This window comes from Rhagoletis pomonella, unplaced genomic scaffold (genome assembly GCF_013731165.1).
Source record: "Rhagoletis pomonella isolate Grant_MI unplaced genomic scaffold, Rhpom_1.0 Rhpom_scaffold_00001, whole genome shotgun sequence".
Classification (NCBI taxonomy): Eukaryota; Metazoa; Arthropoda; class Insecta; order Diptera; family Tephritidae; genus Rhagoletis; species Rhagoletis pomonella.
The window spans coordinates 28,836,643-28,856,055 of NW_023458555.1; the positions used below are offsets into that span (position 1 = coordinate 28,836,643).

The following is a 19,413-nucleotide window of genomic DNA, read 5'->3' on the forward strand; positions in this document are numbered from 1 at the left end:
ACATATGTTTGCTATATGGTATGTACTATTATACATATATGTAGTTAAGTGCACCTTTTTTCTGGAAATTTTTACCTCTTGTTTATATGTGTTTGCTTAATTGTAACTATTTACCTTGCGTGATGAAGTTGAACGAATAACAGACGCGTTCATTTAAAGGAGTGAGTGATCACTGTAGTCAAACAGCATAATATGTCCTAAGCCACTATCAAAGTAAACGCCTCAAATAGCAAAACTGGAAGTAAAAAAAAAAATACTTTTTGCAGAGAATGAGCTAAATCAAAATTGGCGTTGACAATGCGTGACTTTGACATACTTTTTCGTTAGATAACTATGAATATATAAAATGCACAAAGAACTAAATATACTTATACGTACATGTATACCACTCTTATATAGGAAAAGTATTAATAAAATATAAATTAAAAAATCAAAACGCAGTTTGACAACGCCTGAAAGCAGGCAGCAAATGCGAGGTTATACGATTTTTTTTTCATTGTTCAGCAGAACACGGTCATTTGCAGTATATTTATATGTACGTGATTTTTAAATACCTCCCAGCCTGTAAAATACGCGCAAATGAATCCAAAAAGGAGAAAAAATTTTACGAAATGAGGATTTTTGCCTGTTTACCGATTCCTTTTTCGGATACATTGCCGATTCGTTTTTCCATTGAAGCATGCGGCAGAAACGTGTTACGGATACGTTTTTGAATGTTTTTTTTTTCTGAAATTTTTCGTTGAATCTGCACTTCACAGATGCTTTTTCGTAGCTCTAAAAAAAATAACGAATATTTTTGTGGCGCGTGATGGCTTTCGAACCCAGCACCTTTTGATAGCTAACAAATAGTATCACGCTCCTGAGCGCACTCAGCATTGCCAACTACTTATGTATACATGCTATCAAATGTTCAGTTCTAACAAATGAAACAAAATTGTTGCTTTTAAATAACTTATATTTTCCGAACATTTTTCGGATACGGAAATGAGTGAAAATTCAAGTAAAACGAACCAGCAAAATTTACTTTTCTATGCTGGCTGGGGTGTTGTGTGTGCAACTGTGATTCAAACATTCATAATACTCTAGGCATATGTGTGAGTTCTTTATAGTATATATGAATAAATCTATATGCATGACATATGTCATGTGCAACATATATCATAAATATAAATAAATAAAAGCGCGAAAACTATTTTGTAGCCAAGCGCTTCATTTGTTTAGATTTGTGCACGAAGCGTTTATAAAGCAAGCATAAGCTATTTATTTATGCATGCGGCTTCATACATACATACATGCAGCTATATGAATACAACAATTCTTTTGTCTAAACATCTTGCTTGAATAAATCGTACCACACTTGGCAGTAGTGACAATAAAAACCCAACAAACAAATATTCACTTTGGCGTGGGGATCAATAAACAGGAAGTTCTTGCATATGCAGTGATGCAAAAATATCTATTACGCGTATGTGGAAAAAACATTTTGTACCTATAAATATATATTTGTAGCGGAAGCTATTTAGTTCACCGGCATTAAGCTAACAGTTGCATATATTTTTTTTTAGAGTTACTGCTAGTAAATATTTATGCTGGCGAAGGTCAATATCTAGTGCAGTACGTTTCAAAATAATATTTTTTTTCGAAAATATAAAGTTGCTTATGTGAGAGAATTTTTCATAAAAAACGTGTTTTTGATCCCTATGCGCATAATAAATTTGGCCTGAATTTCTACTGTGCCAGAAAAATTGTTAAAAAGGAATTTTTTATTCTAAAATTAGTCGTCTTTTATTCAATATAATTTTTTTTTTCATTCGATGGCACACCAGATTCAATCGTTTTGGCTAAAAGAATATTTTCACCATTTAAGCTTATCAGTATCTTAAATTATTTAAATTAAAAAAGTAATAAAATTTCAAAAATTATAAAATAGCTGCGACAGATATTTTGCATTCTGCCATTTTTTTTTTATTGGTGGCACACTCTTGAGAGTTGATAGATATGTTGTGTTTGATGCCAGCATCCTTTACTTCTAATATGAACATACTCTTTGAAAACTTCTCAAAGTTATAAAAAAAATTAAAATTTTGTGCGCGACAATAAAAAATATTAGTAGTTTCGGTACTTTTTTGTTTCGACAAACGTTTTAAGGCTTGATTTTTTTTTATTGTATTTCTTTCTGGAATGCCATTGCTTTAGAGTTTTTTTTTCTGGCGAGATAAAGAACCCTGCAGGAAATGGGACTAGTTTGTAGCTAACAATTAACTAACTAGTAGTGGTAACTACTCGACTAGTGGTAACTATTTATTAACTATTTCCTTTGGCCGTAACTAAATACTTTTGAAGGGCGTTGACCGCAAAATAGTCAGAACTGGTTTCCTTTGCATTAGATGTCAACTAACTTGCACCTAGCTACTTTTTGACATAAAATATCAATAAGAAAAACAACTGATTTTTTTAAATTGTTTGTTTTTTGATTTATTTACTTATTTTATTTGACATTACATATTTGCTTATTTGTTTACATGTTCTTTTGTAGGTGATCCCAAATTTGAATTCCATCGGACATAATATCAAAATAATAATGTAAAATTTCGATCTTTATTTTATTTGTCCTGAGTTCGAAAAAGAATATGTGAAGTGCAGAAAAAAAGTGCATTGAAAGTAATTTTCTTATGAGGATATTTAAATAGAAACTTGTAATGAAAACTAACTCCCGATAACGTCTGCATCAAAAAATAATATTTTCGCCTGCTGTTTTCGAGTAGTGTCCTGATGCCAGGCGTCTCTTGTACAGTCTTTCAACATGAGTTTCTTGACATTTTGAAAAATTTTCACAACGCTGATAGCATAACCGAAATATGCACCCATCGTGGTGGCCTTTAATTAAAAAGCGTTCTAATTCCGAATCACACGCACCAAAAATGTGATACAACCAAGTTTTTTGTTTGTGTAAAGTGAAATAATAAAATCTACGTAATTTATGGAAACAATTTAATCTATACTTAAATTAGTTATTATCAAAAAAAAAAAAATTATCCTTTTTTCTTTAACCAAAAGTTGAGATTTATATTACAAATTGCCCTATATTTTGAAATCCGAAATAACAGTACATTTCTAGTCAATACATAAAATATTTAATTTTTTATATTTTGCCTTCTAGAATCAACTAATTCAACATAATCAACGTGCTGGCGTCATAGTGAGTAGTGGCGATTTGGCGCTGCAGGGCGTGACCCGTCACCAGGCAGGCAACTACACGTGTACTGCCTCCAATGTGGAAGGCGATGGCGATAGCAATGTTGTTGAGCTGAAAGTGATGTGTAAGTGAAACAAATCTATAACAGTATCTACTAAAATGTATATGTAATAGACGTACTTTTATAATTAACTGTGTGCACCAAAAAACCTTAAATTCCTGTTATAGTTCAGTAAAAAATCGAGAACAATACTTATTACATGCAATTCGTTATTTTGCTTAGTTTTACAATATCTTTCAAACAACCGTCTCACACTTGGACGCAATGTGAAAACAATAGTCACATGCATGCATCGTGAATGTGTGTGTGTGTTTGCAAATCTGGAAGACGAATGCAGAAAGATGTGTGTTAGTTTACATACACAAAGCAAAAGACACAACATAAATATTTGCCTGCTCTAGTTGCTGTGTGGAATTTCACATAGCGAAATACTTTTTTCTTATTTTTCGCCCACGAACCCAGATTCCTCATTTTGAAGTTGTGCCTGTGGCAAAAGATGCCAAAGGCAAAAATCTTGTTGGGGTGTGCAATGTGAAAGTGATGAGTGTGCTTTATGTACATAAGTTAAAATAAGGCGATAAAATAAGAGTAATCGCAACATTGGGAATGTACATAAGTGATTGCTGAGCGAAGTGTACAATATGTATGCAAAAACGCAGTGGTATGTCGGGGCGTATGAGTAACTCAGCGTTGAAGTAAAAAGCAAACTGTTCCCGTTTCTTTCTGTCTAAGTGTTGATGCTTACTTTTCCAAGTTGTTGTTTTAATGCTGTTGCATAACAAAAAGAAACTATTTAATGACATAGATATGCATATATGTATGTAACTTTTTTCTAATGCCTTTTGTAGACTTACAAAGATTTTAAGCAAACTTGTAAAAGGACATACAGCCCGATTCACTTGAACAGGTACACATATTTTTCTCAAGTTTCAAGCTTAAAATGAGTACGTCTCTCACTAGTCTCACTAGAATTTCGTTTTAAAGGCTCCTCACAGCCTCCATGATAGCTAGCTCAGCTGAAATACGCTGCAGGAGTCTGGTAACCTAAAAGAGATTTTCACAGCAGAATTTCGTGAGAAAACGTGTTCTCCCACCTGACCGTTGAGTTTTAAGCCACCTTTAAAAACTTAAGTATCTACTAACAGGTGGGGTGTTATTTGTTTACGTTGTCGTGGTGACAAAGCTTCCGGAGGCGACACTTAAGCGCAAAAATTAAAAAAAAGTAAGTGCGCATGGGCAACACTGTAGAAGTGAAACTTACGTTACATATCTACTTTGTGTTATTACCAATATACATACGTATATATGTATACATACATCTACTTTTTCTTAAGGTTATATCTTTGGTATTTTTCTATCTAGGTCCCTAACTATACCTCTGTTCGTTCTAATTACATTTATGTTATTCTCTTTTCCTTTATCTTCATTTTTATCTTTATACTCTATCGATAACAAAATCGATAGCAATATCCAACAAAATATCTATATCGATAACAAAATATCTATATCTATAGCAAAATCGATGACAAATTCGATAAAATTTCGATAGCAAAATCGATGACAAATTCGATAAAAATTTCGATAGCAAAATCGATAATAATATTGGTAGCAAAATCGATTAGAAAATCTATAAAAATATCGATAACAAAAATCGATAAATAATCGATAACAGGAATAGATTAAAATTCCGATTACAATATAGATAACAATATCGATAGCAAAATCGACAAAATTATAGATAACAAATTCAAGAAAAATACCGATGACAAAATCTATAATAATATCGATAACAAAACCAATAACAATATCGATTATTATTCCGATAAGTTCCGAAGATATCGGTAGCAAAATCGATAAAAATTTCCACAATAAAATCGATAAAAATATCGATAACAAAACCGATAAAAATATCGATTATTATATCGATAAGTCCCGAGAATCCCGAAAATCTCTAAAATCCAAAAATATTTCCCAGATTGAGTCTCTGTGTATATATCTTTGTATATCCTTTTCTCTATAATTACCTTTATTTTAATATTTCTTGTTCTATACTTTTATCGATATCCTCATCCTCATCTTTTTCTTTACATTTATCGTTGTTTCTACTTTTATGTTTATCATTTTCTTCATCTACATATTCCCCTTCACCATTGCCCTTATGTAAGAAAACTGTTTATATTTACCTTAATTTTTTCCTTTATCTTTACGCATTTTTGTTTTTGTTTTTATTTTTACCTTTGCCTTTATCCTTTTCTTTATCTATGTACGTACTCACCTGTACTTTCATTCTTGTATTGGTCTTTTTCTAAGTGTTATTCTTTAACCTTTTATTAGGAATTTTTTGTTAAATTAATACCATGTGCATACAGTCAATAAGTACTTGTTTCAGTCCCAACCTTGTCGGCTGCGCCATTTCCTGTCCAATTTCCTTTGAATTTGCCAATTTACTCCCAAGCAACTAACCGCTGCGAAAGAAGTTTCACTTAAAAAAAGTAATAATTTAATATACAGGAGTGCCCCTCGTTTACCGCTTGCCACTAGGATGTCTATCTTAAGCGAAGAACAGCGAACCGCGTCATCTACTTGTATTGCCCTATTAAATTCAGCAACATTAAATCCAGAAAGCTTTTAGAGTACAATACGATCACTTCGTACAAGAGAATTGATCTGCTATATGACCGTTATTAAAATGAATCGACAAATCTGGGAATTAACGCCCCTTTTCTCGCCTATGGCTCTTTTACAAGTATAGTGGGCTAAAGAATCCTTCTCATAGCGCTGAGCTACATACATATATTCTCTTTTTAGTTCGGCTTATTTTCAAAGATCACGCCTAGAAATTTGGATTTTGTAGCAAAAGATATAACCCAAGCTCAGGTGGAGTAACCCAAGGTTTTTATACTTGCTTGAGTTGACGCCTTGGCCACCGCAGTTAGGGTTAGGAACTTATCAAAGGGATAAAAAGAGGTCTTCTATGTTTCCGTGTGCCTTGTTTCTGTCTTACACACTCAATTAACTTCCTTACTTACTACCACATAAAGGTTATTTTTACAAAATGCAAAAACAATATACATACATAAATATAAGTAGATAATACTTGCGCCATATAAATAAAATTCGATTTCGCTTAAATTTATATTTCGTTACTTGTTTATATTTCTGCCTATGGCTCGCAAAGTATAAAAACCATCAAATATACCAGAGACTGAACAAAAATTGATAGTTTCTCCAAGGTTGTTATACTCAAACTACATAAAAATTAAATTCTCGTCAAAGCAGAAATTCAACAGATGCTGTACAGCTTTATCCTTTCGGTCAAAAACAAAAATTTCCCATAGTTAACAAATCGTTATAAGCGTCGATTGACGGGGCACTTTGTGGGCGGTAAATATGTGTGTATGCGTGGATGTGCGTATGCTTGCAAATATAATTCACTAACTTTAGTGGTAGCACATGTACTTGCGCTCAGCTGCCTATGGACTAGCCAAAATAAAAAAAATCTGTCTAAACAAAAACTTTTAGCATGCTTTTTAAATATATATATTTTTTTTTGATATCTAATCTAGAATTAAGTAGCTTCCCTGGCGGCCAACTGAAAGTTATTGGACATGCACAAAGTTCCTGAGTAAATAAATTTATAAATTTTAGCTTTTCGGCTCTAATACTCTCTGTGTTGAACATTCGAGAACTTTTGTGAATGCGGGAGAGCGCAAAGGAGAGTTCCTGTTTTTAACACTAGAAAGGCTGAAAAACCGACATACATTGAAAAACGAACAGGGTTAATTTGACCCAACTTCTTTAAAATTACTTTTAGTAACAAAAAAATTATAATTTTAAATTGAAAACTTTTCATGCATTTTAAAAATAATATATATATATATATATATTCTTATTTTAGTAACAAAATAATCGAAGTTTTTTTAATTTTCAAAGTACATCGGGTAATCGAAATTTTTAATTTACATGAATTTATCGAGTTATCAGTATTTATCGATTTATTGAGTTACCAGGGTTATAAAGTTTATGGAGCTATCGATATATTTCAGATTATATTCAGTTATCAAAATTTCTAGATACACTTAAATGTCGAAATGCGCCAGTAGTTATCGGGATATTAAAATTTATCGAACTAACGAAATTTATCTAGTTACTGAAGTTTAATTTTATACGATATTTATTGAGGAATCAGTATTTATCGCCTGATCAATATTTATTGTTATGGAAGTTTATCGAGCAATCGTGATGTATGTATCAAGTTCCATTTTCAAAGTTATCGAGTATACCGGGTAATCGAAATTTTTAATTTACACGAATTTATCAAGCCATCAGTATTTTTCGAGCACCTAGAGAGCTATCGAAATGTATCAATAGATATAGAAATTCATGGAGTTGAGGTATCGAAATTTATCCAGTTCTGGAAACACTCAGTTATCTAAATGTATCTATAGTTATCGAAATTTTTGAAGTTATCGAATTTTATCGAGTTATCGAAATTATTTGCTTTTGAAATTCCTTAAGCTATCAATACGTATCGTATTTAGATATCTTAATTCATGTAGTTATTCAAATTTGTAGAGTTATCGAGAACTATCGATATACATACTGCCCTAGGATTCCCGCAACACCCTAATTGAAAATTTTGTTAAATCATAGTCTGAAGTTCCCCATTCCATCATTTGACTTTGACGCGCAATTAGAGAGCTTCCCCACATGAAGTTGAACTTGTAGAGTTTCTTGAATCATTTTTTCGTGAAATACTAAAAATTATGATTGCTCTTTTATCAATACGAAAAATGCCTACTTTAGTGTTGCTAAAATTAATTCTGATTATGTTCGCAAGCACAAAAATTACCCCATTGAATTTTTGAACAATTTAACTGTCAGCGGAATATTTTGTTGTTTTCGTTCCAGCGTACGCTGTTTCCAATCATACTGCCAGTAGACTTCGTTTGTTTAATTATGTGCTATGTTTCGAAACTTGCCCAGGGCTATAAAAAAAACTAGAACTAGAACTAGAACTAGAACTAGAACGGTCGAATTTCGACAGTAACCACTACTAGTTAAACATATTTTCCAATAGGTTCAAATGACTCCCTTATCCGCCTTTCTCGGTGGTTGTACTATTTATTTAAGTTTGAAACACATCAATAAAATAGGAATGCTTTTAAGTTAAGTAAATTTTATTTAATTTTAATTAAATCACGAAGGACTAATTTACATATAAATTTATAAAAATGGCTGGTAGTCAAATATGAAAGTGAGTCGCATGATCCCTCTGCGTCTTTCTAGTGTTAAAGGTGGTGGTGGGTTGTACGAAACTGTGTATATGAATATACATATGTACGTATGTATGTGTATGTATGTATGTATGAGTATTGCTGTAAATTTACCAGAATAAACTCTCTTATGGCTCATGCTCGTAACTTGAAACTCCATGCGGGGTATATAATACCACCTCGAAAACTATCTTCTTCTACTTCCTACCTACGATGCACTCAGATTAGAATAAATTTGATTTTACTGAAGAACAGTTAACTGTAAATATTAACAACTAAACCCCAAATAAAGCGAAAGAAGCATAAAATTGTATACATCCGATTTATTCTAAGACTGTTAAATGTTCTTCTTTTATTTTTGTTTATTATGTGGGTAGTTTAGTGCCAACTTAATTCAATTTTATTTTTCTTCCTGCTACTTATCATATAAACTTTAACTTTAACTTCGGCTTGTTGGTAGCCTCAAGTTTTGTTTTTATTTCACAGTGGCTGAGATTGGGTGTGGTTGATACCGACAATGCTGGTCTGGTCAGTTTTGTTGCTGCTTTTATTTACTGCCGTCGCTTGTTGCTGCTATTTTGCTGCTACTTTGCATCTGTTTTTTTTTTTACTTCTCTTTCCATTGCCCTGTATTTTGATGGAAAATTGCATTATTTATTAGTCGAGAGAGCGCAAAGGAGTGAGTTCAGTGCTTCGAATTTACTTTAATGAAGCGCCATAAACTCAATTATTTAAGTATTATATTTTAAAGCACAAAGCGTCGGCTAGATCGTCCTTTTGCTGCGCAGCAACAAAAATCGTTATTTTAATAAGCACTCAAATTGTTTATTATCAAGAGCAAAATTTTTGGTAAAGTGTCCTTATTTTATATTATTGGATTTGAAAGCTTCTGGGTAATTGAGCAGCAGCTATTTGAGAGCTTTTGGTAATCAGCTTACGCATGAAAATATAGTTGGAATATATAAGTAGTAGAGAGCACAGTTGGGGTTTCATTTTTATATGGATGTTCAATAATAAATAATATTTTGGCGCTTACACTTTTGTTAAGAGTTTTGCCTTGCTTCTTCTCCAATTTGTGGCGTGCGCCTTGATATTGCTACAAGGGATCACAGTTCTACGGCACTTCCTATTGCCAAATGGAATTTTAAGAGAGACTTTTTCAAGGCAAAAAAATCAAGGGTGAAAAAATATTTTCTAATTTAGCTGTTGCTAGAACCAGAGATCGAAGGTCCCATGGAATGCTAGTATCCATCTCTAGCCACTCAGCCACCGTGGCTACGGAGAGTGCATTTACAACTGCTTAATTTTCATTTCGGAGCGAATTTAGTGACTGCGTTTTATTTAAAAGTTGTGCTTATAGAAATAATAAGATAATAGGAAAAGTAAGGCGAATACGAATACGAAAACGAATATAAAGCTGAGAATAAATGCGATGCGAAGATAAATCCGAATACAAAAACTAAAATGAGGACGAACCGAAGACGAATACGAATACACGGATGTATAAGAACATGAATACGAAGACGAGTGCGAATGTGTAGAGTAGCACGAACATGAATAATAAACCGAAAAAGAGGTTCCAATGTGACCATATGTCATCCCCATGGATTATGCCACGTGATGAGTCCTGTCAGGGATCGTAGATCGCTCCTTCTTTAGCTGTGAAGAAATTTTGCTACCACCATGACAGGCCTTACAACTACTTTTTGATCCCATAAATATTTTTTTTATGAATACATGCAAAGATACCGGTCTTTCCTCTCACTTAGTTATTCACAGTTATAAGCCGCTGGTCAAGAAAAGATAACAAACAATTTAGTCGGTTTCTGAATTTGATAACGCCTCTTAGTTCTTGTTAAAGAAACAAATAAATATCGAAATATTTTTATAGAAAGTGGCTTTAGAGAAGATAAACGAGAAGACTTCATTAGAAAGCCATAAAGCAGGGGAATTCGACATTGAAATTGAGCAGAGGTGGAGCAACTGTGCACACCGAGCTTCAGCCAGAACATGAAAATGTGTGTTTCCAATGTTCAATTTGAATCAAATTTCATAAAATTTTTCAAACTCATTTCATTGAAAATTTGTTTAAAAAATATGTTTTCTGTTCAAAAATTCTAGATTGCCAAAAATGAGTCTGCCTGAAAAATAACATGCTACTTTTTTTCTTAGTATTAAAAGCCGGTCGAATTTCGGCAGTAACTGGGACTCCTCTTGCCGGTTTCACCAGAAATTTAAGTGAAAATTTCTATTAATTTGTTATTTTCAGAGGTTATCGTTTTCATCATAAGAAATACGCTGTAAAATATAAAACCGAATTCGCGAGAGCTTCACGTTGCATAGTTTTTTGGAAGAGAGAGAGAAACTTTCTTACATAAATAATTTATTTTCTACAAATTATTTACACAAGTAATTTTTAAAATACACTCCACATGCATACCATCAGTCATATATGTAAATACATACATACATTCTAGGCATTTATAAATCATGCAGCCGCATAAAATTCCCAACTTGCATATAAAATCTCACTCAAGGCATTTTTCAGCGCAAAAGTATGCTACGAAAAAACTTTGCCCACAGCTAAGCTGCGATTTATGAGTCCCAGTTAGGCTCGGTATGGGCATGGGCGTGAGTGTAGGCGGGGCGCGTATGTATGTAGGTTTGCCATTGCATACTAGGGTGTGTCTGTTTGTGTGTCTTTCTGTGTATACATTTTTACTTGGACTATTTGTAAACAATGCAAAAAGTGCGCCTGCAGGCGACTGCTATTTTATAAAGTCTCAAATACCAACATTGAAATGGCCTCATTTTTTTAGCACAAAATACAGAAATGCATACATATATATGTGTAAATGTAATATGTAGGAGTACAAATAAAAATATAAAAAACGTTGAAATGCAGTTAAAAGTAAGAAGAGAGCAGAAAAAAATTTAAAAAATAAAATCATAAAACGTAGCGCAAACGCAGTCAACAAAGAAACAAAAAAAAAGTTGTCTGCACCTACTTTCTAGGCCACAACACAGTCAACCGCATTGTCGGAAGCAAAACAGTGGTGCCACTGCTGCGATTTTGCTATCGCATTTTTATTTTCGTACTCGTAATTTTGCTATGTATTTCGTACAGAATTTCTCGCGCTGGCAAAGTGCATATTTTTCCTTTTCTGCTGCGTTTTGTTTACTTTTTTTTTTTAATTTTTATATTTTCTTTGTTAAGTTCGCAGCGTTTCGAAACGTATTACGCACACACACACATGCAGAATACTGAGATGATATGTATGCAGTTGCTATTTTGTATAGATCTTCAAACACAAATAAATGTACCTACACACATATGGATGTACTATTTCAATGCAACTCATCCCGCCGTCATTTATGGTTTTTTATTGCCGCATATTTTTTATGCAGCACCTACACCTATTTGTATCCTACTCCGCTACTTTTATTTGTGCTCGTAACTTTTTTTGTATGCAATTTTATATATTGTTTAATACTAACATAGACTTATCTTATTGTTGTTGTTGATGCTGATGACTATCTTCATTTTATTTTTATTTTTTTCCTTTATTTGCAGACAAACCCATTTGCCGTCCGGATCAGAAGAAAATCTACGGTGTAGCGCGTAATGAGGCCGCTGAGATTTTATGTGAGGTTGATGCATTTCCACCGCCAGAAAACTTCAAATGGTCCTTCAATAATACAGCAGAGACATTTGATATGCCGCAAAGTGGTTTCCGTGCACATTCAGCGCAGGGATCGACATTGACCTACACGCCGGTCAAGGTGAGTGCACATACCCGTACATACATACATGTGTACATGTGTATATCTATCTCCACATACCTACTTATTTATAATTATATCCACACATGATGGTAAATACTATTCATATGTCGACTCATGCTTATTTTATTTATGTATCTAAGCATAATGCTCACGTGATTTATAAAAGAGTATGTGTATATATATGATTGCATTCATATATTCTGCAGTAGTGTTGGGTAAGCTTTTACGAGTATTTCTACATGTAAGTGACCTTAGTAACTCTGCAGCTGAAGCGTGTGACCCACTGAGTTGCGTTTTGTTTTTAAATGGAGGACGAAATGCCTGCGTAAATACATACATACATACAAGCATATATATGTATGTATGTACATTACAGTTATACACGTTACTTATGAAAGCTTTAAGTGAAAAGAGTAAGTGCTTGGCATAAATCGGAAAGGAAAATCATTTAAATGTTGCAAGAATATGTCAATAGAAGCTATGAATAGAAGATATCTAAATAAATAGATAGATCTTTGAATTAATTTAATGGACCAACGACCAAGCATATATCACACCTAATTCCCTCAAAGGCGAGGCAGAAGCACAAAAAGCATTCCCACCTTCTAATCCTCTTCAAGGCAGGATGGGCAAAACGAGTTGTCATGCACGCCTGTAAAAGTCAAGTGTTAGTCTCACGTAAAGTGTCCAGTCAGCAGCCCAACAAGTTTTCTGCTGTCCCGTTGCTCAGTGAGAACAAAAAACTAGATAGACCTTCTGAGATTTAAGGCGGCATGAATTTTCCGACCTGCCCCTCGATGTCACCCAGTCATTGGAATTTGGCTTCGTTGGTCGAAGGTGGGAGTGCTATAACTAGTTGCGGACTGAGGAATGTCTGAGCCTCAGAGACTCAACATTATAGAATCTCTTCAACAAAGGTAATGGTGGCGCACTATCATCCAGCATTGAAGAGACACAAGTCTCGCCCCACTCAGTGTTAAACCAACATCCGTTTCATTTTAGTGTGCAAATGGCCTCTAAGGCTTCCCCAAGTATGAAGACTCAAAGTGACGGTAAGTGCAGCTTTGCGTTAAGAGCAGCCAAAGCCTTGAAAGTCTTGTGCTCCACGTTAGATTTCCACTATAGTTTTGTATCCAATATTACTCCTGGATATCTACTTCGGGAGAATTCTGAATAATAACCATTTTTAAGTGTAAGGTGAATGAGACCATCTTCAGCTTGGGCTAAACGATGATCCCATTTCAAATACACCAAGCGTAAATCATATTCAGAATTTTCTATGCTTTCCTGCAATTACCTGCGAACGTAATGTTAGAATAAAATATGAGGACCTATAGAATATAAAGACCCATAGAAACTTAGCTTCAAAATCCTTTACTTGTATCGATATTCAAAACTAAAAGCATAGACAGGCTATAGCGTTGATCCGGAAAATTTTCGATGGCAACACTGACCTTTTGCATGTAATACTATTAATGGTATTATTGATTGCCCGTTTTTGTTAGAGAGGATAAGATTTAATGTCCCTTCCGTTTTGTGGTTGTAATATTAGAACGCAATACGCAGGTAATGCCCCGATTTATCGTGCCATCCGAGAATTTAATACCGTGAATAATGCTGTGGCCGTTGACTTTTCAATCCAAGTGTTCAAAGACAGCTTTTTTAAATCTTTAGAATTATAAATAATAATAATTAATAAATAAATAAATACAACTCTGACAAATCATGCGCGCAAGTTGATTTCGGTTTATCAAACGTGAAAAACTTGCATGCGTGCGTTGCGTGCCGCGGCGGTAATATTTGATTGAGCTGATTGCAAGCGAGTCTGGCGTCTGTGGAAGCCGAGTGGTGAGGGTTCGAACAATAGCCAACGAATTTTAATTTTTATGTATTTTATTTATATACATATTTTATTCTACGTTATTTAGTTATCTTTTGTTTTATTTTATTAATATTTTTTTTTTTATTATTAGTCAATTAAAACTTTGGATATAATTTTATTAAAAAAGTCCACAACAACTGTAATTACATTGAAACGATTATAACTGAATGAATTAAAAAAAAAATAAAAAATTGACTGGCCTTGTGGCTCGATTCCACGACCACTCGTTAATCTATTAGGATACAATTTTGATCAGATGAAATGCACCGTTAATCCGAACCAACGTTGCCGTCTGTCTAAGCTGTAATGCGTGTACTCGACGCTCCGTACTTCCAATATGTCCATATGTTATTGTTGCCGTGGGAACGCCAATATAACATATTTGTCCATTGTGGGTGCTCCCTGTGAGTGATTTCTAGGAGGACGAACATGCATATCCCAATCATGGGTTCCGTTACAAAGTGAAAGGAAAGAACAATCAACGCAGTAGTCTGCTGAAACATTTCCTATTCCAAATGAAATTGTGGAGCTCGAAGTCTTATACTTTTGCTATCTCTGCCCGACTAATGAAAAAACGTAACCCCAGGTGTTTGAGCTGCTCCAACTGCAAGCCTGCATATTAACAGAGAATAATTATTAATTAATTCCTCCTTATTGTCATTGTGGTATTCGCCATTGTTGGAGCATAGTTTTTCATTAATTTAATTATAACACTTGATTGTCCATTCAGTAAACGTAAATATTTAGTTTAAAAAATTTTATATTTTTTCAGTTTAAAAATAAATTCAATTGCTTATACATAGCTTTTTCGCCAATGACGTTTTTCTATGCTAGTGTATTTAGGAATTCAAAGAAAGCCCAAACGATTTATCTCCATAAATAGCAGCTAGAAAATCAAAAAATATTCTGAGCCTCAAGCTTTCTTACTGGTCACTGTAAAGTATTAAAGCGTTTGTCAAACTTGGTTGTAGCGCATTTGCATAGTTTGTGACAAAAGGAAAAGAAAAATCAGCTTTTGTGAATATCTTAGCTAGTTTTTAATATTCCGAGTGTCACTACGCTAAAAGACTTTGAGAATTTCCACAAAACTACATGAATCGGTAAGCACCTGAAAACCAGTTGCGGTGTGGGCTCAGTGACTAAGTGATTTGCTTTCAACTCATCGAATTTTGTTGCCCTAGACTATTTTCTACATAAATAATCAACTTAGCAATAAATTAAACATTATTCATCCTTTCATAAGCATACGCCGGTATATGTGCTGCCGATTGGAAAAATGCTTTCCGTTTTGATATCATATTTGCCGTTTCCGGCTCCCCTTGCTTATTGGAATCCAATATTTTTCTAACGAAGACATTTTTAAAATGCTTTATGATGTCTGCGATTACACATTTATGTATGTACGTGTGCAATCCCAGCAGCGAATGGAATGCATGCCGCATGGTTGCCGCACTGATGACAGGTAATGGCATTTGATTCCGCTCTCGATTATTTTTCCATTGAAGTACGCATTACATTTAACATTGTGTGACGTTGGCAGTAAGGGGTGTGGGCTTCTCCTGCATTACTTTTCATCAACGCAGAAATGTCACTCTTTCTGCATTACCTTTAGCATAGCACTACGCTCAAAGTAATGCAGAATGTTTTAAAGAGTAATGCGGCAATTAAACATTAGATAACTTCTAGGTAAAAGGTGATGCAGCTTACGTAATGATGATATATAGAAATGTCTAGCAAAACATTTTTATCAAGATTTAATGCATATAAAATAAGGGTTCGCCATCAATTGCCTGTAAATCAATGAAAGTAATTCGAAATAAATTGATGTAGTATTTGATGCGTTGGATTTGATTAGATTTTTCGAAGCATTTCATGAGTGCTCTAATGCGATTGCATTAATTTGGAGTCGGCTCTGGAGTTGGTGGCGTCCTCATGCTATCGCATTTTCGCTGCTGGGATATAGCAATAGCCCTGTCGGAATATAATAATCGAAAAATAAATACTTTCCGCCTTTCCAATTGTCAATTGAAGAGGTGCAAGCCAGTTTAGTTCACTTCACATTTATTAGTACATTTTTCACTTACTTTAAAATATTAGATCCTAGTTTTAGTTTTAGTAGTTAGTTAGTTTAGTAGTACAGAGTCGGACTATTGACTTTTCCATTGTAATTCACACCGAATCTCCTGAAAAATCCAAGTGAACTTCATATAAAATGGAAAAAGGAGAATTTAGTGACTCTCTGACTACTACCAACCCTATCGGTCAACCGGAAATCGGTCAGCGGTGAGGGATCGTGCTCGAGTAAAGAACCCTACTACTACGCTAAAATGTACATATTGGGCTAAATCTTAATTGCGTTTCAAGCTGCTCTCCTACACATATGTATGTATCTATGTATGGGAATTTAAACAAATATACCGACATACAAATTAATTTATTGTCTTCCGTGTGCTTCTTTTTGTCAAATTGAATCAGTGGTACAGCTTCGTTTACGAAGGGTTAAGTTAGTTGCCAAATAAAGAAATATTATGAGGTACCTGAATTCTTAGTATACTTACACACTTATTTAAGTACTTACTACATACATATAATGTTACAAAATGTGACAACGTATAGATAAAAATGAAAGGAAATAAACTGAATTACTTAGAAGAAAAGTAACAAAAGTAAGTCAGTCCACTTCTACAACAATATTAGGAAGAGTGTGTGTATAGCTTGAGATGGGATGAGTGGATGTAGATAATAAAAAAAAACAGCAGGCTTATATAAGAAGATATATGGATGAAGGAAAGTAAAGTATAATGTGGGTATAATGAGAACTAAAGTTGAAGTTAGTGAAATGGAATGGGATAATACGTGAGACTTGGTAGGAGTGTCGAAATCAGTAAAGGAAATAGTTTGACCCCACATTGGGGATGAATTTTATTTGAATCAGAGTTTTGGGGAGATAATAAAGTATTAAAGTAAAAGGGTGGGGAGCACATGCTGCCATTATTACCATATAAATTAGTTATGCTGGTGCAAAATTGGAGTTATACATATAAGAGAAAAACTTTGAAAGTGGTGTAGGCGTAAAAGTCCATAAATATAGTAACTACATATACACATAAGTTGTGTTAGCTAAAGGCTTAAATGCTGAGCATAATGCTTATTAAACTAAATTATATTTATATTTCTTCAAAATTTTTAAATAAAGCACAAAAAATCAAAATTTTGTGCAAAAATTCGAATATTTTTATTTATTTAAGCAAAACTAAATTATATTTATTTTTATTCAAAATTTGTAAATGAAGCAAAAAAACTAAAACTTTGTGCGAAAATAGGAATAATTTTATTTATTTAAAGAAAACCAAATCATATTTATTTTTATTCGCAATTTGTAAATAAAGTACAAAAAATTTTAATTTTATGCAAAAATAAGAAAATTTTTATTTAATCCAAGAAAATTAATTTATATTTAGTTTTATTCAAAATTTGTAAATAAACTACAAAATCTTTAAATTTTACGCGCAAATAAGAAAATGTTTATTTATTTAAAGAAAATTTAATTATTTTTATTTTTATTCAAAATTTTTAAATAGAGCATAAAATATTTAAATTTAATGCAAAAATAAAAAAAATATATATATATTAAAAGGGAATTAAATAAAGTAGACATTCATCAGACTATTTTTTTTTTGAAATTTCATGACCATGTAACTTTTATGTTTTTTTTTTAAGAAATGAAATTTTGTTGATTTGTGCAAACTTCTATATCTTTTAAAAACCGGTCTTTCTTTATTCTGATAGGTATAACAATCATTTTTTTAACATTGCTGAAATATCACACATACAACGCCTACGTAGGTTTTTTAATTTAAACAATTCCGCGACTGTAGTTAAAATTTAATAAATTACTATTAAAAGATATCGAAGTTTAACACAAATACAAAAAACTACATTTCTCCTTAAAGAAAAATCGTAGGAGTTACGTGATCATAAAATTCCAAATGGCTGAAATTTCACCCCAAAATCGGATGAAGGTTAAGGTATCTATTTATGTAATCGTACATTTAAATGCTGTACAAATACTAACTACGTATTGCCTAAACTGAATATTTTGTATTTTTCTTGCAGGAAATGGATTTTGGTACCATAATGTGTTGGGCGGATAATAACGTTGGTCAGCAAAAAGAGCCATGCGTTTTTCATCTAATCGCCGCTGGCAAGCCAGAAATGCCAGCCAATTGTACAATGTTCAATCAAACATCGGATTCGTTGGAAGTTTTTTGTGTTGAAGGTAAGTAAGCATTTGAGTACGGAACAAATTTTTGGTACGCAATGTAATTGAAAAGATAGCTTAATTCTACAAAAAGGTTTGAAGTGGAATTTTTTTAACATTGCTGAAATATCACACATACAACGCGGACTTGTATTTTCATTTAGTTTTACTACATAAAGAAAGTTGAAGCGTAAAACGGGATTACATACATACAGAGTTCAGGACCTTTTCGGAACCACTTCGTACTCCTTCGGTACTATTTCGGTACTTTTTCGGCACTAATTCCAAATGAGTCACAAATTGGCTCTGAAGTAGTCGTAATAATTTCTAAGTAAAAAATTTTATAATTTAAGTCTCAAAATAAAAGACTTGGAAGACTTAATAAAAAATGTATCTCGCTGATAATTATTATGAGAAGACTTTTACACTAGACGCCTGCGAATAACAGTTAAGTTACCAATGACTTTAGAAACTTTTCTGTTTACAATTTTTTTTAAAGTTCACTGCATACTGTTTTGAAGTCAAAAAGGAAGTAAATTCAAAACGTCCTACACTGGAACGTCCTACGTTTAAAAAAGGTCAAGGTAATTTTTGTATCCAAAGAAATTATTTTTCCTCATTTACCTATTTCAAAATCTTTGAAATGCTGTTAAATTTCCACACCTCCGCCGACGTCAGTGTGACCACAACAAAATAATGCTGTTCTTGTTCTATGAAATGTGGTTATTTAACAATTGTAAATGCAAATAAATATATTTCTCTTCTATTGACTGTTAGATGGCACCCCTTCAAACGGAAATATAAAATGTAAACTTTTATGATAAAATCGCTTAACATGCAGTGCAATGAAGTTAATGAAGCTAAAAACTGCAGCGTGAAATACTAATAGACCAACCGACCATAGAAAATAAAAAGAAAGAAAATATTAAGTGAGTCCATAAAGCAGGCAGG

General features: G+C 33.2%; 1 protein-coding gene across 1 annotated transcript in view; it reads left to right on the top strand.

Moving 5' to 3' along the window:
- LOC118742108 (hemicentin-1) overlaps positions 1–19,413 on the top strand; it is a 286,471-nt gene that overhangs the window by 236,087 nt on the left and 30,971 nt on the right. The window contains exons 10-12 of the mRNA XM_036474073.1: positions 3,161–3,320; positions 12,108–12,316; positions 18,318–18,480. Of these exons, the coding sequence (XP_036329966.1) occupies positions 3,161–3,320; positions 12,108–12,316; positions 18,318–18,480 (532 nt within the window). The remainder of the gene's footprint in view (positions 1–3,160; positions 3,321–12,107; positions 12,317–18,317; positions 18,481–19,413) is intronic.